The 24028-nt window shown below is 43.6% G+C and overlaps 2 protein-coding genes across 3 annotated transcripts in view; both read left to right on the top strand.

Annotated features, from left to right (window-relative positions):
• The window catches only part of LOC141099772 (uncharacterized), a 125388-nt gene that overhangs the window by 21677 nt on the left and 79683 nt on the right, over positions 1-24028 (top strand). For both annotated transcript variants that reach the window (XM_073587822.1, XM_073587823.1), the window contains one exon: positions 21654-21710. In XM_073587822.1, coding sequence (XP_073443923.1) covers positions 21654-21710 — 57 coding nt within the window. The remainder of the gene's footprint in view (positions 1-21653; positions 21711-24028) is intronic.
• LOC141099771 (uncharacterized) lies at positions 62-10834 on the top strand. Its single transcript, XM_073587821.1, has 2 exons — positions 62-5012; positions 5107-10834. The coding sequence occupies exons 1-2, from the start codon at positions 3755-3757 to the stop codon at positions 6441-6443; spliced, it is 2595 nt and encodes an 864-aa protein (XP_073443922.1). The 5' UTR covers positions 62-3754; the 3' UTR covers positions 6444-10834.

Here is a 24028-nt window from a genome sequence, read left to right on the forward strand (position 1 = left end):
ATAGACAAAAAAATAATACAAAACATTTTTTTTTTTTTTTTTTAAAAAGTGCAGCGCACAGAAAATGAAAAGATTATTATTATAGTGCAAGATTAAGATACTGCCACATAACAGTATAATAAAGTACCGTATATACTCGCGTATAAGCCAAGATTTTCAGCCCATTTTTTTGGGCTGAAAGTCCCCCTCTCGGCTTATACGTGAGTCATATAGCCTGGGGGAGGGGGAGCGGGGGTGTCAGATCATACTGGCCCCCCCCTGCTTGTCCCATGGTCTCCCTTCCTTCCTACATCGGTCACATGGTACCGCTCATTAAACTCTATTACTTTAATGAGCAGTACCACGTGACCGCTGAAGGGAGAAACGGGGCTGTAGAGACGCACCAGGGGAAGGTAAGTATATGCTATATTCACCTGTCCCGGTTCCAACGCTGCTCGCCGCTGTCTGCCCGCTGGGTCCTTCTGTCAGTGACGTTCAGACAGCAGAGGGGCGCGATGATGTAGTCAGCAGTGTATGCCCTCTGCCTGACGTCACTGACAGAGGGACCTGGTGAGCAGCGTTGGAACCCCGGGACAGGTGAATATCTCAGGTGCTGGGTCCTGAGCCAGCGGCGACACCTGTCCCCTATAGCGCGCCGGTGTCCGCCTGCTCAGCACACCGGCACCTGGCCCCCAGTGACAAGAGGTGAGTATGTCTTTTTCAATTTTTTTCCTTTTTTTTTTTTTTTTTTTTTTTATACCTGCAGTAGCGGCAGCAGCAATATATGGGGGCATATTCAATGGAGCATCTTATGGGGGCAGCATATGGGGGTATATTCAATGGAAGCATCTTATGGGGGCAGCATATGGGGGATATTTAATGGAGCATCTTATGGGGGAAGCATATGGTTGCATATTCAATGGAGCATCTTATGGGGGCATATTCAATGGAGCATCTTATGGGGGCATATTCAATGGAGCATCTTATGGGGGCATATTCAATGGAGCATCTTATGTGGGGGCAGCATATGGGGGTATATTCAGTGGAGCATCTTATGGGGGCAGCATATGGGGGTATATTCAATGGAGCATCTTATGGGGACAGCATATGGGGGTATATTCAATGGAGCATCTTATGGGGGCAGCATATGGGGTTATATTCAATGGAGCATCTTATGGTGGTAGCATATGGGGGGATATTCAATGGTGCATCTTATGGGGGCATATTCAATGAAGCATCTTATGGGGGCAGCATATGGGGGCATATTCTATGGAGCATTTTATGGGGCAGCATATTGGGCATATTCAATGGAACATCTTATGGGGCATTATCTATGGAGCATCTTATGGGGGCCTATTCTATGGAACATTTTATGGTGCAGCATATGGGGCATATTCAATGGAACATTTTATGGTGCAGCATATGGGGCATAATCTATGGAACGTCTTATGGGGCATATTATTCTATGAAGCATCTTATGGGGCCATTATTAACCTTTGTACAGCATCTTATGGGGCCCATCATGAACTGTATGGAGCATTATATGGGGCTCCTGATTCAATATGGCTATAAAACATTTAACCTACTGATGTCTCAATTAATTTTACTTTTATTGGTATCTATTTTTATTTTTGAAATTTACCAGTAGCTGCTGCATTTTCCACCCTAGGCTTATACGCGAGTCAATAAGTTTTCCCAGTTTTTTGTGGCAAAATTAAGGGGGTCGGCTTATACACGGGTCGGCTTATACACAAGTATATACTGTAGTGTGCTGTGCAACTATATAATCAATTTGACAAAATGGAGTGATAAAAATAATATTATAAAATTATAAAGTGCCGGGTGCAATATATATCCATACTGACAGCATTAGATTGACATTATAGAATTAGGCTGTGTTCACACACAGCGTTTTTTTAGCGGTTTTTACCTCGGTTTTCACTATAAAACCGCTAAAAATAAGCTTCCCAGTCATTTGTATGCATTTTGCACTTTTTGTGCACATTGATGCGTTTTTTACCTCGAAAAAACCGCATTGCGGTAAAAAACGCAGCATGCACATTAATTTTGTGGATTTTTCCGCGGTTTAGGCTTCTTCCATGCGGTTTGAAACCGCTGCGGGAAAAAACCGCATCAAAAAACGCGCAAAAACCGCCGCGGAAAAATAGGTGCGTTTTCTGGGAAGGGATTCATGTTTTTGAGCAGACATTTTCTGCACTTAGCCTTAACCCCTTCACCCCCAAGGGTGGTTTGCACGTTCATGACTGGTCCAATTTTTACAATTCTGACCACTGTACCTTTATGAGGTCATAACTCTGGAACGCTTCCATGGATCCCGGTGATTCTGACATTGTTTTCTCGTGACATATTGTACTTCATGTTAGTGGTAAAATTTCATTCAAATAACTTGCGTTTATTTGTGAGAAAAACGGAAATTTGGCGAAAATTTTGAAAATTTTGCAATTTTCCAACTTTGAATTTTTATGCCCTTAAATCACAGAGATACGGCACACAAAAAACTTGATAACTAACATTTCCCACATGTTTACTTTACATCAGCACAATTTTGGAACCAAAATTTTTTTTTTTGTCAGGAAGTTATAAGGGTTAAAAGTTGACCAGCGATTTCTCATTTTTACAACACCATTTTTTTTTTTTAGGACCACATCACATTTGAAGCCACTTTGAGGGGTCTATATGATAGAAAATACCCAAAAGTGACACCATTCTAAAAACTGCACCCCTTAAGGTGCTCAAAACCATATTCAAGAAGTTTATTAACCCTTTAGGTGCGTCACAGGAATTTTTTTTAATATTTAAAAAAACATGAACATCTAACTTTTTTTCACAAAAAAAATACTTCAGGTTCAATTTTTTTTATTTTACCAAGGGTAACAGGAGAAATTGGACTGCAAAAGTTATTGTGCAATTTGTCCTGAGTACGCTGATACCTGATATGTGCGGGGGAACGACTGTTTCGGCGCATGGCAGAGCTCAGAATGGATGGAGCGCCGTTTGACTTTTTCAATGCAAAATTGGCTGGAATTCAGATCGGACGCCATGTCACGTCTGGAGAGTCCCTGATGTACCTAAACAGTGGAAACCCCCTACAAGTGACCCCATTTTGGAAACTAGACCCCCCAAGAAACTTATCTAGATATGTGGTGAGAACTTTGAACCCACAAGGGCTTTACAGAAGTTTTATAGCGTACAGCGGTACAATTAAAAAATCATATTTTACCCTTCGCCACGACAGCACCCACTGGAGGTATCGGATCCGCCCCATTTGGAACAGGAAACCCTACAGGAAAGATAAAAGGGGGCGGTCCGCCTCTCCTCATTTTTTGGTTTCCTGTTCCAAACGGAGCCAGGATCCTTCAGGAAGCTTACCTGGGCCATGCATGCCGCCTGTGCAGTCTCCTTGGGAACGGCAGGGGCTGCGGTCCGGAGGCAGCGTCGGGGGAGACTCCGCTAGACGGCTCCCCCCTCGTCTGGCAGGTGGAGGGTGCTGACCGGGTCCGGGGTGGGACGCCCGGTCTCACCCAGGAGTGCGCCGGGGAGGCACCAAGGCGCCGCCGCTGCCCGGGTAAGTGCGCCTGTGGCGCGAAGAAAGAAAAAAAAAAAAAGGGAAGAGAGGCTCCCGTGAGGCAGCGGTGGCGGTGGGCGCAGGCCGCAGAGAACAGGCGGGGGCGCGGTGGCCGGCCGGCGTGGAGACTCCTTAACCCCGAAAGTAATGATTGAACTTCCGGGGTAGGATGGCTGAGCGCGACGGCGCATGTGCGGGGAAATCCCGGGGAGGAGCGACTTCCGGGGAGAGAAAAAAAAAAGAGAAGACCAATTTAAAGCAGCGCGCAATCTATTTAAACAGCGCGCAGCTGAGCAGGGACAAGCCATGTCGTCCCCTACGGAAGCGCACGCTCCAGCAGGAGATTCTGCGGGGGGCAGCTCCACCAGGGACCGCAACACTAGGACAGGCATCGGGCGCAGGAGCGAAACTGGAGAGTCAAGACCTAGGACGGGATCTCAGCCATCTGATCCGACCAAGAAAAAGGAGAAATCCAAGCATAAAGAATGTGCGTTATGCTCTGAACCTCTCCCTGACTCCTACCCTAAGAAGCTCTGTAAGCAGTGCACCAGAGAGACAAAGCAGGGGGCCGCATTGTCGACAAAGGACATTAGAGCTATAATCAGGGAGGAGATACAGGCTATTAACCGCGCCAAAACTCCCTCAGAGACTGGCAGCAAAAAGCAGTTAACCCTCAGCTCAGAGCCAGAGGAAGAAGGGGGGTTAATCTCTGACTCCTCACTCACATCCTCGACGTCATCAGACATGGAGGGACGGTCATGTTTCCCCCTGGATAGTGTGGACAACCTAGTTAAATCGGTGAGAAGCACTATGGGGTGTGAGGAACCAAGGGGTGCCCAAACCGCACAAGACATAATGTTTGCGAGATTGGCGGAAAAGAAAAGGAGAGCGTTCCCGGTAATACCGACGATTAAAGCCCTAATAAAGAGGGAATGGGAAAAACATGACCAAAGAAGTTTTCTCCCATCAGCCTCAAAAAGAAAGTATCCATATAGCGATGAGGAGCTATTAAAATGGACCAAAGTGCCAAAAGTGGATGCCGTTATATCCTCTACCTCGAAACAATCGGCTATTCCAGTAGAGGACGCAGGCTTGTTGGCAGACCCGTTAGACCGCAAGGCAGAATCATCATTGAAGAGGTCTTGGGAAGCTACCACGGGTATTTTTAAGCCAGCGGTAGCCAGCACATGCACCACTAGATCTATGCTCGTGTGGTTGGACCAGCTGGATCAGCAAATCGAGCAAAAGGTGTCCAGAGAAAAATTACGGGCCGCTATCCCATTAATTAGAGGGGCAGCTGCCTTTATGGCTGATGCGTCGGCGGACACTCTACGGCTGGCAGCAAGATCAGCAGCTCTGGTGAACAACGCCAGAAGGGCGTTGTGGATGAAGAGCTGGAAGGGGGACGCGCAATCAAAGGCTAAGATTTGTGCAACCCCGTGTGAGGGTGAGTTTCTCTTCGGAAAAGCCCTAGACGAGATACTCGCCAAAGCAAAGGAGAGGAAGAAGGCGTTCCCTGACTCTTCTATCCCTTTCTATAGGAGAACCTTTAAGAGGCGACCGTTTGGAAGAAGGAGGCAAACGGAAAGATCAAATAGATGGGCCGCAAAAGAAGAGAAACAGAAGGGTACCATGTTCAGGGGTCCAACATTCCGAAGGGAAAATAGAAATTAAAAAATCAGACCCACCTGTAGGGGGTAGATTACGGTTCTTTTATCCAAAATGGGAACAAATATCCTCAAACCCATGGATCTTGGGTATTATTAAAGAAGGAATGAAAATAGAATTCCTTCAATACCCTTATGATTTCTTTATCCTAACCCGTCTTAACTCTATAGCCCAACAAAAGGCCCTCGAAGAAGAGATTCGGAGCCTACTAAGCAAGGGGGTTTTAGTGGAGGTCCCAGAGGGACAGGAAGGTAGAGGCTTCTACTCTCCCTTATTTTTAATTTCCAAACCAGATGGTACGTTTAGAACAATTATTAATTTAAAGAAGCTTAATACGTTTATAAAAAATTATAAGTTTAAGATGGAATCAATCAGATCCACCATAAAGCTTCTCTTTCCAAATTGTGTGATGGCGGGAATTGATTTAAAAGATGCTTACTATCATCTTCCTATCCATAATAGATACCAAAAATATCTAAGGGTCGCAGTGGTGTTCGATGGCAAGGTCCGTCATTTTCAGTACACAGCCATACCTTTCGGCCTCTCAACAGCGCCAAGAATCTTCACCAAGGTGATGGCAGAGGTGATGGCCTATGTTCGTCAAAAGGATACTTTAATCGTACCTTACTTAGACGACTTCCTAATAATCGGGAACTCAGATACCCAATGTACCGAAAGAGTGGCTGATGCAGTCTCATCTTTGCAGGACCTAGGCTGGATCATCAATATACAGAAGTCCAGGCTCGTTCCGCAATCCCTCCAGATGTTTTTGGGGTTCCAATTGAACTCCATAACCCAGAAATGTCTACTTCCTCAGGTAAAGATAGCACTAACAAAAGAGAAAGTAGAGGCAGCCATAGATAGACCACGCATGTCTCTGAGAGGGGCAATGTCGCTATTGGGGTCGCTAGATTCCTGTGCCCCTGCAGTCCGGTGGGCCCATTATCATGTCCGCACACTTCAGCATCAGATCCTCCAGGAGGAGAAGCGACATGGTGGTCACCTTGAGAGCAAGATAACTCTAACTCAGGAGGTCTTGACTTCTCTGGAATGGTGGTTAGATGATGACCATCTATCCTCAGGAGTCCCATGGGTCATAGTACCATCTGGTATCCTAACCACCGACGCTAGCCCCCAAGGCTGGGGAGCCCATATGGGGAATAGCTTTTGTCAAGGAAGATGGAATAGAGAGGAAAGAATACTCGTCTAATTTAAAAGAACTGACAGCAGTATACTATGCTCTACATCATTTCCTTCCACAGCTTCAACAGAAACATGTCAGGATCCTGTCGGACAACACCACCACGGTGGCCTACATAAACAGACAAGGAGGTACTCGATCAGAGACTCTGATGTCTTCTGCGGCAAGAATCTTAAACTTAGCCGAAAGCAATTTGTTGTCCCTCTCAGCTCTTCATATCAGAGGAGAGGACAACCAAGAAGCAGATTTCTTAAGCCGACACACACTTCGGCAAGGGGAGTGGTGCCTCAATCGCCAGATCTTCCAGGACATAGTAGCTCTATGGGGGCATCCTCAAGTGGACCTCTTCGCCACAAGGGAAAACAGACAAACAAAAACCTTTGCTTCCCTGTCTCCAGCAGATCACCCAGACATACTGGATGCCCTCCAGGCCTCATGGAAATTCAAACTGGCATACGCCTTCCCGCCATTGATTCTCCTGCCACAAGTGATTCGGAAAATCAGAGAGGAAAAGGCGAGAGTAATCCTGATAGCACCTTTCTGGCCCAAGAGACCGTGGTTCTCGTGGCTACGAATTATGTTAGTGACAGATCCTTGGGTTCTCCCCTCAAACTCCAACCTACTCTCCCAAGGCCCTTTCTGCCACCCTCAAGTGAACAACTTACACTTGACGGCGTGGAACTTGAAAGGCACCTCTTAAGATCAAGAGGGTTTTCGCAATCATTAATTACTACGCTCCTACAGAGCAGGAACCAGTCCACAACCCAAATTTATAAAAGAATATGGAAAAAATTCCTACAGTTTCATACAGCATCTCATACAGCCGAAGTCCCGATAGTTCCTATCTTAGAATTCCTACAAAAAGGGAAGGAATTGGGCTTGTCAGTAAACACACTGAAAGTACAGGTGTCTGCGTTGGGGGCGCTGTATGGCCATAATATAGCAGGGATTAAGTGGATATCACGATTCATTACAGCATGTGAAAGAATAACTCCGGTTCACATACCCACAATCCCTACATGGGACTTAAACTTGGTGTTAGACGCCCTGACAGAAGAACCTTTTGAACCGATAGATACGATATCCCTTAAATATTTATCATTTAAGACGGCCCTCTTGGTAGCACTGACATCCGCTAGGAGAGTGGATGATATCCAGGCCCTGTCCATAGATCCACCCTTTTTGCAGGTATATCGGGATAGATTAATATTAAAGCCAGACCCCTCATACCTGCCTAAGGTATCAACAAAGTAACATAGGTCTCAGGAGATACTCCTCCCAGCCTTCTTTGAAGATCCCTCCACTCCAGAAGAGCAGAAATTCCACACTTTGGACGTCAGAAGAACTGTCCTAAAGTATATTGAAAGGTCCGAGAGCTGGAGGCAGTGTAGGGCTCTCTTCATTTCTTTTCAGGGCCATAAAAAAGGGTATGGAGTCACAAAGAGCACCATTTCCCGATGGATCAGGGATGCCATTCGTTTAGCCTACTCTGCGAAAAATGAAGAACCCCCGGAAGACATCAGAGCACATTCCACCAGAGCAATGGCGGCCTCCTGGGCGGAGAGGGGAGACGTTCCAATTGAAACCATATGTAAGGCGGCAATTTGGTCATCCCCTTCTACCTTCTATAGACACTATAGACTTGACCTTTCATCTACTTCTGACCTAAGCTTTGGCAGGACTGTCCTTGGCACGGTGGTCCCACCCAGGTGATGATCTCTGGAATCTCTCCAGTGGGTGCTGTCGTGGCGAAGGGTAAAAAGCCGGATTACTTACCGGTAATGCTCTTTTAATGAGTCCACGACAGCACCCGCTCACTTCCCTCCCTGCTAGAAATATCAATATTAAAAGTATATCTGCTAAAGTTGGATAAGTAAAGTTATAAGTACAAGACATTGCCTAATCCTTGGCGGTCCTCCTGGTACTCTGAAATGCAAAACTGAGGAGGAGAGGCGGACCGCCCCCTTTTATCTTTCCTGTAGGGTTTCCTGTTCCAAATGGGGCGGATCCGATACCTCCAGTGGGTGCTGTCGTGGACTCATTAAAAGAGCATTACCGGTAAGTAATCCGGCTTTTTTTCCACAAAAATGATCTTTTCACCCCAATTTTTATTTTCCCAAGGGTAACAGGACCCTAAAAGTTATTGTGCAATTTGTCTTGAGTACGCTGATACCCCACATGTGGGGGTAAACCACTATTTGGGCGCATGGCAGAGCTCGGAAGGGAAGCAGCGCCATTTGACGTTTTTGGCTGGAATTGAGATCGGACATCATGTCGCGATTGGAAAACCCCTGATGTACCAAAACAGTGGAAACCCCCCACAAATGACACCATTTTGGAAATTAGACCCCCCTAAGGAACTTATCTAGATGTGTGGTGAGAACTTTGATCCCCCCAAGGGCTTCACAGAAGTTTATAACATACAGCCGTACAGTTAAAAAATCATATTTTTTCCACAAAAATGATCTTTTCACCCTCAATTCTTATTTTTCCAAGGGTAACAGGACCCCAAAAGTTATTGTGCAATTTGTCCTGAGTACGCTGATACCCCACATGTGGGGGTTAACCACTATTTGGGCGCATGGCAGAGCTCAGAAGGGAAGCAGCGCCATTTGACGTTTTTGGCTGGAATTGAGATCGGACACCATGTCGCGATTGGAAAACCCCTGATGTACCTAAACAGTGGAAACCCCACACAAATGACACCATTTTGTAAACTAGACCCCCCAAGGAACTTATCTAAATGTGTGGTGAGCACTTTGAACCCCCCAGTGCTTCACAGAAGTTTATAATGCCCGGGCATGAAAATAAAAAAATCGTATTTTTTCCACAAACATGATCAATTAATCCCCAATTTTTTTATTTTCCCAAGGGTAACAGGAGAAATTGAACCCCAAAAGTTGTCGTCCAATTCGCCCTGAGTACGCTGACACCCCATATGTGGGAGAAAACTACTGTATGGACACACGTCAGGGCTCAGAAGGGAAGTAGTGACGTTTTGGAATGCAGACTTTGATGGAATGGTCTGCGGGTGTCCTGTTGCCTTTGGAGAGCCCCTAATGTACCTAAACAGTGGAAACCCCCAAAAATGACCCCATTTTGGACACTAGACCCCCCCACGGAACTTATCTAGATGTGTGGTGAGCACTTTGAACCCCCAAGTGCTTCACAGAAGTTTATAACGCTCGGACGTGAAAATAAAAAAATCATTTTTTTCCACAAAAATGATATTTTTGCCCCCAATTTTTTATTTTCCTAAGGGTAACAGGAGAAATTGGACCCCAAAAATTGTTTTGCAATTTGTCCTGAGTAGGCTGATACCCTACATGTTGGGGTAAAACACTGTTTGGGCGCATGGCAGAGCTTGGAAGGGAAGGAGCACCATTTGACTTTTTCAACTCAGAATTGGCTGGAATTGAGATCAGACGCCATGTTGCATTTGGAGAGCCCCTGATGTGCCCAAACAGTGGAAACCCCCAATTCTAACTCCAACCCGAACGCCAACACACCCCTAACCCTAATCTCAGCCCTAACCCTAATGGAAAAATGGAAATAAATACTTTTTTTATTTTATTATTTTTCCCTAACTAAGGGGGTGATAACGGGGGTTTGATTTACTATTTATGGGCGGTTTTTATATTTGGCAGCTGTCGCACGCTAAAAGACGCTTTTTATTGTAAAAATAGTTTTTGCATCACCACATATTGAGAGCTTATAATTTTTCCGTATTTTGACCCACCGAGTCATGTGAGGTCTTATTTTTTGCGGGACGAGTTGACGTTTTTATTGGTACCATTTTCGGGCACGTGACATTTTTTGATCGCTTTTTATTCCGATTTTTGGGCCGCAGAATGAACAAAAACCAGCGTTTCATGAATTTCTTTTGGGGGGGTGCGTTTACACCTTTCCGCGTGCGGTAAAATTGATAAAGCGGTTTTATTCTTCGGGTCAGTACGCTATACCTCATTTAGGTCGTTTTTTTATGTTTTGTCGGTTTTATGCAATGAAAACTATTTTATATAAAAAATAATTATTTTTGCATCGCTTTATTCTGCGAGCTATAACTTTTTTATTTTTTCGCTGATGATGCTGTGGAGGCTCATTTTTTGCGGGACAAGATGACGTTTTCAGCGGTACCATGGATATTTATATGCGTCTTTTTGATCGCGCGTTATTACACTTTTTGTTTGGCGGTATGATAATAAATCATTATTTTTTGCTTCGTTTTTTATTTTTTAAGGGGTTCGCTAAAGGGGTTAACTAATAGGACAGTTTTATAGGCCGGGTCGTTACGGACGCGGCGATACCTAATATGTGTACTTTTATTGTTTTTTGTTGTTTTTTTTTATTTCCAAAAAATGGATTTATTTGGGGGAATATTTTTTTTTTTTTTTTCTAATTTATTTGGCGATTTTTTTTTTTTTTTTTTTTTTTTTTTTTTATTATTATTTTTTTTTAAATTATTATAACACTTTTTTATTTTCTTTTTAACTTTATTAAATAGTCCCAGGTGGGACATCACTGTCCTGTGACAGATCGCTGATCTGTCACATCACAGATCACTGTGACAGATCAGCGATCTGTCACAGGCAGTGCAGAAGGCTTCCTCATGCCTGCGCTTTGCAGGCACTGAGGAAGCCAGCTTCCTGAAGGCCCCCGTCGCCATCTTGGATTCGGGGGCCTGCAGGAAAGGAGCCCCCGCAGCAGCGCTGCACATTGTGCTGCCGTGGGGGGCTCAGGGAAGCACGGAGGGAGCCCCCTCCCTGCAGATGCTTCCCTTTAACCCCCGGTACACCGCGATCATGTTTGATCGCGGTGTGCAAGGGGTTAACATGTCGCGGGCGGTCCATGACTGCCCCTGACACATTGTGCCGGGTGTCAGCTGTGATAACCAGCTGACAACAGGCCGCGATCAGCGGCGCTCACCACGTGGGCGCCGCTGATCGCGGTAGACGTACTATCCCGTCCATGGGCATAGGGGCCCGGGTCCCATGGACGGGATAGTACGTCGGATGTCAGGAAGGGGTTAATGTTATGAAATTATAAAGTACACGTGGGCGTCACGTGGATTGAGGAGTCGGTTTTCTGTGTAAGCTTTGCCTTTATAATATGTCTACTTTATCTACTGCTTCTATATTGGCACACACATTATTTTCTGTATACACACATTCTGCCTTTACAAATATCTTGGCATAAAATGGCGTTGATTTCTTTTTAGTCATTACATTTGAAGGAGCAACTTATGCTCTAAGGCTACCAGTATGGATAGATATTGCACTCTGCACTTTATAATTTCATAATATTAATTCTATAATGTTAACCTAATGCTGTTAGTATGGATATATATTGCACCTGGCACTTTATAATTTTATAATATTTTTATTTTTAGCACTCCATTTTGCCATATTGGTTATATAGTTGTACAGCATACTACTTTATTATACTGTTCTATGTGGCAATATCTTAATATTGCACTATAATAATCTTTTTATTTTTCTGTGCACTGCACTTTTTTGAAAAAAAATTTTTTGTATTTTTTGTCTATCTATTTATTGTGTGTATATATTTTCAGCTTCCTTGTATTTTATTTTTATAGTCCAGTGATCATCCTTGTTAATGTTTTTAATATATAAAAAATATTTTTATTATCCAAATGTTGCCAATTACCATTATGTATACTTAATGAAGATTACACGATTTACTATAATATTGGGATTTTTTTGGTAGTTTTTTTTTTTTTTCTTCCTCTCCTCCCCCTTCTACATGGGGTAAGCAACATAGCGAATTAGAAGTACTATACTACATTTCTAGTTGGAGGTATTTTATATTATTATTACACGTACTACATATTGTGATATGATCTTAGGGATGGGAATACCCTTATAACGGAACGAGTCTCAGTGGATTCTTGTTCTGTGGATAAGTGGAGGTTCCTGAAGATCACAGATGCACTAAAGTATGCCTAGATCCAGCAATGCGGCCAGCTTCTGAGCAACACTTACAAGCTCTATTGGAAATAGTATGTAATCACTGCACACCTTGCCTAGGAGACTGGCCACTGCTGGTGGAATGCATTGGTAACCTTGGCATTAAGCAGTAAACAAAACGACATACATGCAGAGTCACGGCAGATTTTCCCTACATCTTTAACGACCTTTAACCGCCACAGGTGGACCAGAGCTCCAACCTGCAGATGTTAACCTTTTAAATGCCTCTCTAAATCTCTGACAGTGGCATTTAACACTCGTCTGCAGGGGATGGGGGGCATCAATCCACATCACAGGCATGCCGATGGTTTGTCATGACAGCCGAGGTTCAACTGAAGATTCCCGTGCCTGTCATGACGATCCTCCTGTAAAGATTAAATCAGCAGCACAGCGCCTTTATGCACATACCTTTAGTTTATAATGCCTGATCCAGATGATGACAGGTTCTTTTTCATTTTAAATCCCTATCTATTTAAGGCTGTAATCTAAGCTATTATCTAATATACAATCATTAAAACTCCCTACCCTTCCCTAACTACACTATCTAACTGCTTTTCTTTTTTTTTTTTTTAATAGAATTTACGCTTTGTTTGAAAATCCCAGTGCATGCTGGGATACTCAATTGAGGCACCCTCAGGGGCAGAATCTGCGGTCACTCCCGCAACCCTAGCCCCCTCCCTGTAACGTAGCGTTTTCAGTGACACTCATTTCCTGGGCTGAGCTAGTCCCTGTGTGATGTGCACAAAGCCAGAGTGGTCTCTGGTCCGCTTAGATCAGCAGTTACGAGCCTGTAAGAGAGCGCACAGTTGGTGTCTGTTGTCAGTGAAATAACGGTCTTGAAGAGACCAGTATTGCCCCTGCAAGTGCCGTCACTGCTGCAGCCTCCACTTCCTAATGATGCTTTGAATACAACCAGCATACACTGGGATTCTCCAATTAAGAGTAATCAAAAAGGAAGTTGTAGAAAAAAAAAAAGCAGTTTGTGTAGTTGGGGAAGGATAGGGAGTTTTTTAATTAATGTAAATTAGAAAATAGTTTAAATTAAGGCATTAATTAGATAGGGATTCAGAATGAAAATTAAGTTTTATTTCAGACCACCCCTTTAAAGATGATGATGATGATGATGATGACGACACAACCCCTCTGTGTCTAAATTGGTGAAAATCCTTGAAGATGGCCCCATCAGACTCCACTTACATTTTCGTTTTTCATGTACATTGGCAGTGTACATTAGCAGTATTCCCGAGTTTTACTCCAACGTCCCTATGCACCCCGCATGAGATGAGTGTACTCTGCATACCTTTCTTATCTCTCCAGAAAAATACAGTGGGGAAAATGAGTATTTGATACACTGCCAATTTTGTAAGTTTTCTCACCTATACAAAGATTGGAAAGGTCTAATTTTTATCGTAGGTACACTTCAACTGTGAGTGACAAAATCTTACAATGTTATTTTTTTTTAACATTTTTTAAATTATTTTTACATAAACTTATTTCATGCAAATAAATTTTCATACACCAGAAAAACAGAAGAAGGTACAGAAACCTTTGTTCGCAATTAAAGGTCAGGCGTTTCTTGTAGTTCTTGACCAAGTTTGCACAAACACAGCAGCAGGAATTTTGTCTCACTCCTCCATCCAGATCTTTCATGCTTCAGGGCTGTCGCTGGGCAACATTGAGTTTCAGCTCCCTCCCAAGATTTTCTATTGGGTTCAGGTCTGGAGGCTGACTAGGCCACTCCAGAGACCTTGAAATGCTTCTTATGGAGCCACTCCTTAGTTGTCCTGGCTGTGTTTTTTGGGTCATTGTCATGCTGCAAGACCCAGCTATGACCCATCTTCAATGCTCTTACTGAGGGAAGGATGTTGTTAGCCAAAATATCGCTATACATGAGCCCATCCATCCTCCCTTCAATACAGTGCAGTTGTCCTGTCTCCTTTGCAGAAAAGAACCCCTAAGGTATGCTGTTTCCCCTACTATGCTTCACGGTTGGGACGATGGTCTCGGAGTTGTTTTCCTCCTCCTTCTTCCTCCAAACATGGCAAGTGTAGTTGTGATGTCATCTGACCACATGACCACCTTCTATACCTCCTCTGGTCATTGGCGAATTTTAAACAGAGGTGGAGCTGGCGTGAGCAGGGAGACCTTGTGTGCCCTGCAGGATTTTAATCCATGTCTGCGTAGTGTTACGGACGGCAATGTTTGAGACTGTAGTCCCAGCTCTCTTCAGGTTATTGACCAGGTCCTCCTGTGTGGTTCTGGGCTCATTCCTGACCTTTCTCAGAAACATCCTTACCACAGGAGGCGAGATCTTGCATAGAGACCCAGACCGAGGAAGATTGACAGTCATCTTGTGTTTCTTCCATTTTGTAATAATTTTACCAACAGTTGTTGCCTTCTCACCAAGCTTCTTGCCTATTGTCCTGTAGCCCATCCCAGCCTTGTGCAGGTCTACAATTTTGTCCTTGGTGTCCTTAGACCACTCTTTGGTCTTCGCCATGGTGGAGAGGTTGGAGTGTGATTGATTGTGTGGACAGGTGTCTTTTATACAGGTAGCGAGTTCAAACAGGTGCAATTAATACAGGTAATGAGTTCAGAGTAGGAGGGCTTCTTAAAGAGAAACTAACAGGTCTGTGAGAGCCAGAATTCCTGTTGGTCGGTAGGTGATCAAATACTTATTTCATGCAAGAAAATGCAATTTAATTATTCAAAAATCATACAATGTGATTTTTTTTTTTTTTTTTTTTTGATTCTCTATCACATTTGAAATATACCTACCATAACAATTAAAAACCTCTACATTCTTTGTAGATGGAAAAACTTGCAAATTCGGCAGTGTATCAAAGACACATTTTCCCCACTATATAGCACAGGAAAAAAAAAGTATGTCGGACATTTTTTTCACAATTCTAGTTTACTGTATTCTCTACAGTGGCATACTTTGTGGAAATTCTTCTAGCATATACAGTGGGGGAAAGAAGTGTTTGATCGCTTGCTGATTTTGTAAGTTTGCCCACTGACAAAGACATGAACAGTCTATAATTATTAAGAGTAGGTTAATTTTAACATTGAGATATAGAATAACAAAAATGTATTCCAGAAAATCACATTGTATAAATTATATAAACTTATTTGCATTTTGCAGTGAAAAATAAGTATTCGATCCCCTACCAACCATTAAGAGTTCTGGCTCCTACAGACCAGTTAGACGCTCCTAATCAGCTTGTTACCTGCATTAAAGACAGCTGTCTTACATAGTCCCCTGTATAAAACACTCCTGTGCACATACTCAATCAGTTAGACTCTAGCCTCTACAACATGGGCAAGACCAAAGAGCTTTCTCCTTTGACTCATTGGGGGACACAGACCATGGGTGTTATGCTTCTGGCACTAGGAGGCTGACACTAAGTTGAGACAAAAAAGAGTTAGCTCCTCCTCCGCAGAATATACTCTCCTGCTGGCTACAAGTGAACCTGTTCTTACTTAGTGTCCGTAGGAGGCACACTGGTCTGGTCTTCAAACCTTTTATTATTTTACTTTTTTCATTTTTTTTTTCACTTTTCATTTTTTCACATGGATGACAGGGGCAACGGGCCCGTTCAAGGCTCCGATTTCCCCAAAACCAACAACAGGCCAGCACGTGCGAGAGTCCCTCCAAGTATCCTCTCCTGCAACATGGAATGCCATGCCTGAGCTGGCTTATGGGCGACGGGTCCCTCCAAGGGCATCGATCTCCCTCGCACCGACATACAGACGAGCACATGGAGTGTTGCTTTCATGTATCCTCTGCCCTGTCCCCATCCTAAAGGATTGAACCCATAAGATGCACAGAGGCCCCCTCTATGGCATCCGAGCAGCCCCCACTGCATCACCACTGTTAAAGCGGATGATGCAAGGAGGCGGATGGTTCCTCTCCACCTCCCTGTCAAAGGGATCGTGGATAGAGAGTGCCCTGCACCGTCCAAGCAATGCCGCAGCTCACCTCAGCAGAGAAGTTTCGATACGGCTGCAACTGGCGACTGTGTAATGAGTCCGAAACCCACAGCTCCGGGCTCTGGAATCCCATAGGACCCGGTACCCCGGATCCGGTAAGAATCGGAGGTTATTTTGTGGCAGGAGGGCCCGGTAGCGGCGTCGCGCTAACAGCGGGGACCGGAGAGGATTGTTAAGGCTCCGTGGCATTTTTCTCCTCAGACCTCTGGGTGCGCGCGGGCCTAAGCCGAAAATTTAGCTCCTGGCTTTCAACCTTCCGTAGGCCTCATCCCGGAAAGTACCGCCCCCCTTTGTCGTCTCCCCTGCAGCTCCGCCCACTTAGGCGCCTCTCGTTTCGAACGAGAAGCGCTCATCAAGCTCTCGGCGGCCATTTTCTTCTATAGGCCGCATCCACACAGGATCCGCCCCGTACCCGGCACTTCCTGTATGGAGAGCTCCTTTGACCGCATGGACACCTGTCCATGAAATAGCCTTGGAGTCAATTGTCCAATTACTTTTGGTCCCTTTAAAAACAGGGTGGCACATGTTAAGGAACTGAAACTCCTAAACCCTTCATCCAATTTTAATGTGGATACTCTCAAATGAAAGCTGAAAGTCTGAACTTCAACTGCATCTGAATTGTTTTGTTTAAAATTCATTGTGGTAATGTCTAGAACCAAAATTAGAAAAATGTTGTCTCTGTCCAAATATATATGGACCTAACTGTAGCCCCCTTTCCGTGCCTTTAGTTTTTTGTCTTCACTTCCGTCGGTCATCAGAAAGACTAAAGTGAAGGGGGTTTTTTGTCCAGTAATCCCAATTGCATTCGCTTACCTCGCGGACGTGGTGGACAAAGTTTTCTACTGGTCGTCGCCGCCATCTTCAGGCGTCTGTCAGATATGCTTTACTGTTCTCAAAATTGTCACCAGAACACAAGGGTCTGGTGTTTATCTGGTTCATCTCTGGTAACCTGAGCTCTATCTTCGCTCTTCTCCGGTGTCTCTTCCACCATGATGGTGCTCCGAAGCCTTAGGTTGCACCCGTCACCACACCTGAACTTTTTCTTGCGCACGGTGCAGGGACCGCGGACATCTTCTTTGTGTCTTTTCCGTCCTCTTTTCTCATTTTAAGCTGTCCCCACACTGTCTTGGAATTTAGTTTTTGGCGCTCAGCTCCTTCAAAGACCGAGTTTGACTCTATTTGTCTCTATTCCAGTGAAAAATTGCTTCTAAGATGTAAGTTAGAACTCTACTTTATAGGTCTTCGCAAGGGTACCCCTCAACAGAAGGCCGTTAGAAGCCCGGGATGTTATATTGGGCCTGGGTGCACTTTAACAGACGATTTTTGAGTTATCACAGGACGCCTAGTTTAGGAGTTCTGTCTTAGATCACCCTTCTTTTCGGAGCTGACAGCTCTACGCTGCTGAGCTCTTCTGTTTGTTTCTTTCTGCCTTTCCGCCAGAACACGATGGTCCCAGACTGCCGTTTCATCTTCCTATTTTGGCGATGAATTTTTTTCTTTCCCTCTTTTGGGCTCAACACTCGTACATCGGGTGCATAAACCTAGGCACGCCCTGCATGCACTTAGGGCTCTCAAAATGTTTGTCCTGTAGTCGGCTCTCTCCTGTAGGCCACTTCAGAGCCACTATAGCTAAGGAAATCAACTCTGCTACTCAGGACTCGTAATTCACGCCAGAAGAGTGTCCATCCCAGTAGGGTTTTTGGCATATCAGAGCATGGTCTATGAGACCCACTCTGCATGCACTAAGGGCTCTCAGAACGTATGTCCTGAGGTCAACTGTCTCCTGAAGGCCACTTCAGGGCCACAAGAACCAGAGAAATTTGCTCGGCTATTCTGAAGTTATACCACATCAAAAGCGTGCCCATCCCAGCAGGGAATGGGGCATATTCTAAGTAGTTGATGTCTGGCCTCTGAGTCATCCGGTTTCGGATGCAGACAGAACATGTTCGCAGGGCTGCAAGGCTGTCATTTAGTTCAGCCTGTATGCATCTTCGAAGCAATTGTCACACTCTGACTCCACGAGCACGGGTCTTCGCAGATGTACTCTGCAAGAGACTGTAGTACATCTTTACACAATCAGTACATGAGATTCTAACTGTTATATTGTTTTCCAAATTCCACCCATGGACTGCTTTGGGACGTCCCATGGTCTGTGTCCCCCAATGAGGTGAAGGAGAAATAGGGATTTTTGTGTACTCACCGTAAAATCCTTTTCTCAGAGATGCTCATTGGGGGGACATAGCACCCACCCTGTTGGTCTATCGACTTCTGCTTGTCTCTTTCACTCGATGTGGTGCTCGCTAATACTATGTGAATGATCGTACTCTGATATGTTAATTCTCTCCTACTGCTTTTGCACCGAACTGGTTCACTTGGAGCCAACAGGAGGGTGTATACTGCGGAGGAGCGAACTCTTTTTTGTCTCAACTTAGTGTCAGCCTCCTGGTGGCAGCAGCATAACACCCATGGTCTGTGTCCCACAATGAGCGTCTCGGAGAAAAGGATTTTACGGTGAGTACACAAAAATCCCTATTTCTAAGGATGTCAGAAACAAGATCATAGACCTGCACAAAGCTGGAATGGGCTACAAAACCATACGTGTTGTGAACTCATTTTCTGCTCCACCAGTTGAGTTCTCCTTCCGTTCTCCCTCTGGTGGTGACAGGAGGTAGTGAGATTGGTTTAATTGGTAGTGATCTGCCACCTGATGATGAGAATAACGATTGGATCTCTGGAGTATCAGACTGGATATAAGACAGCCGACGCCCTATCCTGGTGCTGGTGATTCAGTCTGCTTCTCAGGTCTTGGACTTCAGCTCTGTTCCAGTCTTCTCAAGCTAACTTTTTTTTGCTAATGTTCACACTTGCTTTTGTTGGGCTATTCAGTTTTTTGTGTGGTCAGCCAGCCCCGGCTGGGGCTGTGCTGAATTTCCACTCTTATTTATCTGTATTTGCCAATTTGCCTTTTTTGTCCCTTATTAGATTGGCCTCTTTTTGCTCTGTCTCAGAATATTTCAGAGTGCTGATATAGAGGGAGAAGTCTAGTGACTTCAGGGTTAATTTTGCTATCAGAAGTGTTGGACATTATTTTTGTAGGGTTTTTGGCAGATTGCAGACAGTGTCTTTCCTTTCTAGTTAGTTTGGCCCCATCGTTTGCTCTGCCTATTTTCCTGCCTGTGTTTGTGCTTTCATCTTGTTTCACCGTCAATACATGTGAGGGGGCTGTCTTTCCTTTGGGGTCTGCTCTGGGGCAGTTAGTTTTCCCCTTTTCTTGCTTTAGGCTTGTGTAGTCCTCCGGTTGTGACAAGGCATCTAGATTCATCGTAGGTACGCTCCACGACTGCTGCTAGTTGTGTGGTTAGGATCAGGGATCTGCAATCTGCATAGTTACCAACCTCTCTGGTTTTCTGAGACTTAGCTTGTGTTGTTTTTTTCTCCTCGGTGACCCATTCATAACACATACGTAAGACATTGGGTGTGAAGGAGACAACTGTTGGTGCAATAGTAAGAAAATGGAAGAAATACAAAATGACTGTCAGTCGACATCGATCTGAGGCACCATGCAAAATCTCACCTTGTGGGGTATCCTCAACCATGAGAAGAAGGTGAGAGATCAGCCTAAAACTACACGGTGGGAAAATGTTAATGATCTCAATGCAGCCGAGACCACAGTCACCAAGAAAACCCTTGGTAACACATTACGCCGTAAAGGTTTACAATCCTGCAGTGCCCGCAAGATCCCCCTGCTCAAGAAGGGACATGTGGAGGCCCGTCTGAAGTTTGCCAATGAACACCTGGATGATTCTTTGAGTGATTGGGAGAAGGTGCTGTGGTTAGATGAGGCAAAAATTGAGCTCTTTGGCATTAACGCAACTCGTCGTGTTTAGAGGAAGAGAAACGCTGCCTATGACCCAAAGAACACCGTCCTCACTGTCAAGCATGGAGTTGGAAACATGTTTTGGGGGTGTTTCTCTGCTAAGGGCACAGGACTACTTCATTGTATCAATGGGAGAATGGATGGAGCCATGTACCATAAAATCCTGAGTGACAACCTCCTTCCCTCCGCTAGGACATTAAAAATGGGTGGTGACTGGGTATTCCAGCAAGACAAGGACCCAAAACATACAGCCAAGGCAACAAAGGAGTGGCTCAAAAAGAAGCACATTAAGGTCATGGAGTGGACTAGCCAGAATCCAGACGTTAATCCGACAGAAAACTTATGGCTGGAGGTGAAGCTCCAAGTTTCTGCTGTGCTTACCAACAAGGGTTTTGCTACCAAGTATTAAGTCTTGTTTGCCTGAGGGATCAAATACTTATTTCTCACTGCAAAATGCAAATAAATTGATATAATTTATACAATGTGATTTTTCTGGATTTTATTCTTGATATTCTATCTCTCAATGTTAAAATTAACCTACCCTTAAAATTATAGACTGTTCATGTCTTTGTCAGTGGGCAAACTTTACTAAATTAGCAAGGGATCAAATAATTATTTCCTCCACTGTACCTCAGGAGCTTGTTGTCTATCAGAAGATCAGGCTCAGAAATGTTCCCTGCCTGGACATAGAGTATTCTCCATGTAGTTGGTGCATTGTAGATATGTTGGATGCAGTGCATTTAGGCTGTGTCTGACAATGCAGGAACATGGTCTGATCTCACCAGATCTCCTGGGCAGGGGAGGAAGAAAAAAAGTGTTCAGACATTGCAGCATGGGATTGCAAATGATTGTTTCTTTGAAGTAAAACATTGTTTTAAAAAAAGGCATGGAAGTGTTTTACCTCACAAAAAGAATCAGATGCTGATCTGTGCTGTACTATCAGTATATTCTTCTGCACCCCCTCCCCCTTACCAGGAGCTGTGGTATGATCAGGCCATGTTCCTGTATGGTCAGACACAGCTATTACACAGTACACAGCAGGGGCACATTTATAAGATTATCTCAGCACAGGAACATTTTCTTTAAACACGTTCAATTGTGGAACTTGGTATTATTCTATAATCTATTTATTAGAATGAACTTTTGTTTGTGGAGAAAACCCCTTTAAGTTAGACAGATAAATAATACAACCAGCCAAATCCTTGAAAAACACAGTGAATAGAGTCTGAAAAAACTCCACTCCTCGAACTTAAAGCATGATCTCAATGAGATACATATGTTATGCTGGTGTCACTGTGGTCAAAACTTTAAAATGTTTCAACCCTGTACTTTTCTCAATTTTACTATTTGTTTGTTTTTTAGAGACTGAGTCTTTGTTTGACTTCATTGAAGATCCAGATCGGGAGGAATCTGTTATTGGTATAAACTGATAATATTTAAGAGTTGGCCACTACTTTTTGACCAGCCACTATGTTTGTTCATTGCGCCATTTTTCACTCTTTCTAATCTAATTTAAGTGATTCTATGTTTGTGTCTGTTTGGTCACATGACCCTCTTTGTAATCTCTTCTCTCTGGAGAGAGCGGTGGTGTATTTGGGTATTGCACCACCTCCTCTTGAGACAAGTCCGTTATCTGTCACATACCATTCAAAACTAGAACCCAGAAGATGGGTGAATCCGATGAAACGAAAGTGGAAGAAACAGAGGGTCATGTGACCAAAATAAGCCTAATATGTAGAAGCAGTGCAGGTAATGCAAGTATATTTGAAATAGACTAGCATAGTCCAGTTGAGACCCATGATGCTGGTTCGAGAGTGGTTCTCCGCCATTTTATTTGCTTTTCAAACTTGTTATAAATCTGGCCCATCACAAATACATTGGTATTACACACCTTTTTTTTTCTTTCTATTACTTAAACTATGACCACAGAAGCTACCATGGAAATGTACCATGGTAGTACGAAGTGACTAGAAACGATATATGAATAAAATCAATAATTCTTTATTAATACAAAATTAAAATAGTTAAAAAGACAGGGGAAGGGAGAAGACAACCTCCCAAAAAAAACCCCAGGAGAGGGCACAGCAGTCACAAAAATGATAAAGCACACCTACTATATATCACAAAAATTAAATGAGTATGGTCTACAGATAGAAGGCTAGAAATATACAAAATAAGCCACCATGTAGCCTGACTATATGAAGATCTTCATGGCAGAAAAGTATGATGTAATTTTATTAGTTGCAACTGCATAGAAGCCATGAATAAAAAACGTTCTTACTATGTAAATGAAAATAACTGAGAATGACTAGGAAGTCATATTGACCTCTATCTGGGCTAATTTAAAAATGTTATACAGCACAACAACAAAAGGAAAAGCTTTATCTGTATAGTTATTTTGATTAGGCAAGTTTGCCTGGTATAGCTGTTGTAGTATGCTGCGGTATGGTGCGATGGAAAAGAGAATAAGGAGCCTGCTGTGACCAGCCCTGGGCTGGACGACCGCCGTTTCGCTGTTAAGCTTCTTCCAAATGGGGCGATGAAGGTATTAAGGTGAGGGGGTAGGTTATATAGAAGAAATACAGGTGCCGGGTAATGAAAGAGTGGCCGGATGTTCACGCAACATTGTCATGGCGCATACCGCCAGAATTGGACTCTCATAGCTAAAATGGGACTTCCAGACAAGCGCGCTGTGACATGCAGTGGAACGCACTGCAGGTCACGTATGGTGCGCCTCGGGAAGTCAGGGTGAGAAACATATCCAGCGCATGCAGACATACGTGCGGTGGACAGATGAATGAGACATGTAGAGAAAGCGCAAATGCGCTAGGGAATAGTGTAAATTACATACCATGGAGAAATAATGGAAGGGAAAATGAAAGTAGACGGAAGATGAGGCTGTTAAAGAAATAAGTAGGTGGATAAAAGATGTATACCAAAACCTAAATAAACAAAAGTGGAAAAGGAAAAAATAGTAAAAGGAAGTGAAAAATATGCTGAAAAGGAAGTGATGAAAAATAATGGGTTGTATATAGAAATTAAAATATGAAAAAATGATAATATAAGTGAAGGTGGTGTAAATGGAGCGAAGGGGGTTGGAGGTAATAAAGGCCAGAGGTATGCTGTGGGGTAGTAAGGAATGCTGTGGTGTGGCTGAATAGGCCTTATGAAGGGGGGGAATAGGTTCCATAAGGGAACATAAGTGTAAAAAGGGGGTGAACTAGAAGAGGGCTGAAAAACACGCAGATGACTTGGGGAATAAAATTTAAAATGGATGAATGCAGCTAGCAAAAAGGTGTAATGTTATGTATATCATATACAGTATATAAAGTGCAAAGAATTTTTGGAGGTGGTCTTCTCCCTTTCCCTGTCTTTTTAACTATTTTAATTTTGTATTAATAAAGAATCATTGATTTTACTCATATCTTTTCTAGTCACTTCGTACTACCATGGTACATTTTCATGGTAGTTTCTGTGGTCATTGTTAATTGAAGTGCATCTAGCCTGATTTAAATAGGATCATGGGATTTATTATATAAACTAGACCATTATATAACACCTGTCCAAAGCGGCATTAACCCCTCCAGGAAAAAAGTATAAATTATAATTAAGCAATATCAATATATGTAAACTCAAATGAATACATTATAAAATACAGATATAGAAAAGGTTGAATACTGATACCACACAGAATTTTATTGGGACATCACTGACCCTTGCATATATGAAAGCAAATT

The sequence above is a fragment of the Dendrobates tinctorius genome, unplaced genomic scaffold, assembly GCF_039654945.1.
Source record: "Dendrobates tinctorius isolate UK_male_01 unplaced genomic scaffold, ASM3965494v1 ptg000102l, whole genome shotgun sequence".
NCBI lineage: Eukaryota > Metazoa > Chordata > Amphibia > Anura > Dendrobatidae > Dendrobates > Dendrobates tinctorius.

Coding starts and splice junctions, on each gene's coding strand:
- LOC141099771 (XM_073587821.1), top strand. CDS start 3,755: ATGTGCGGGGAAATCCCGGGGAGGAGCGACTTCCGGGGAGAGAAAAAA. Junction 5,013..5,106: donor TTGTGCAACCCCGTGTGAGG/GTGAGTTTCTCT, acceptor CCCTTTCTATAG/GAGAACCTTTAAGAGGCGAC.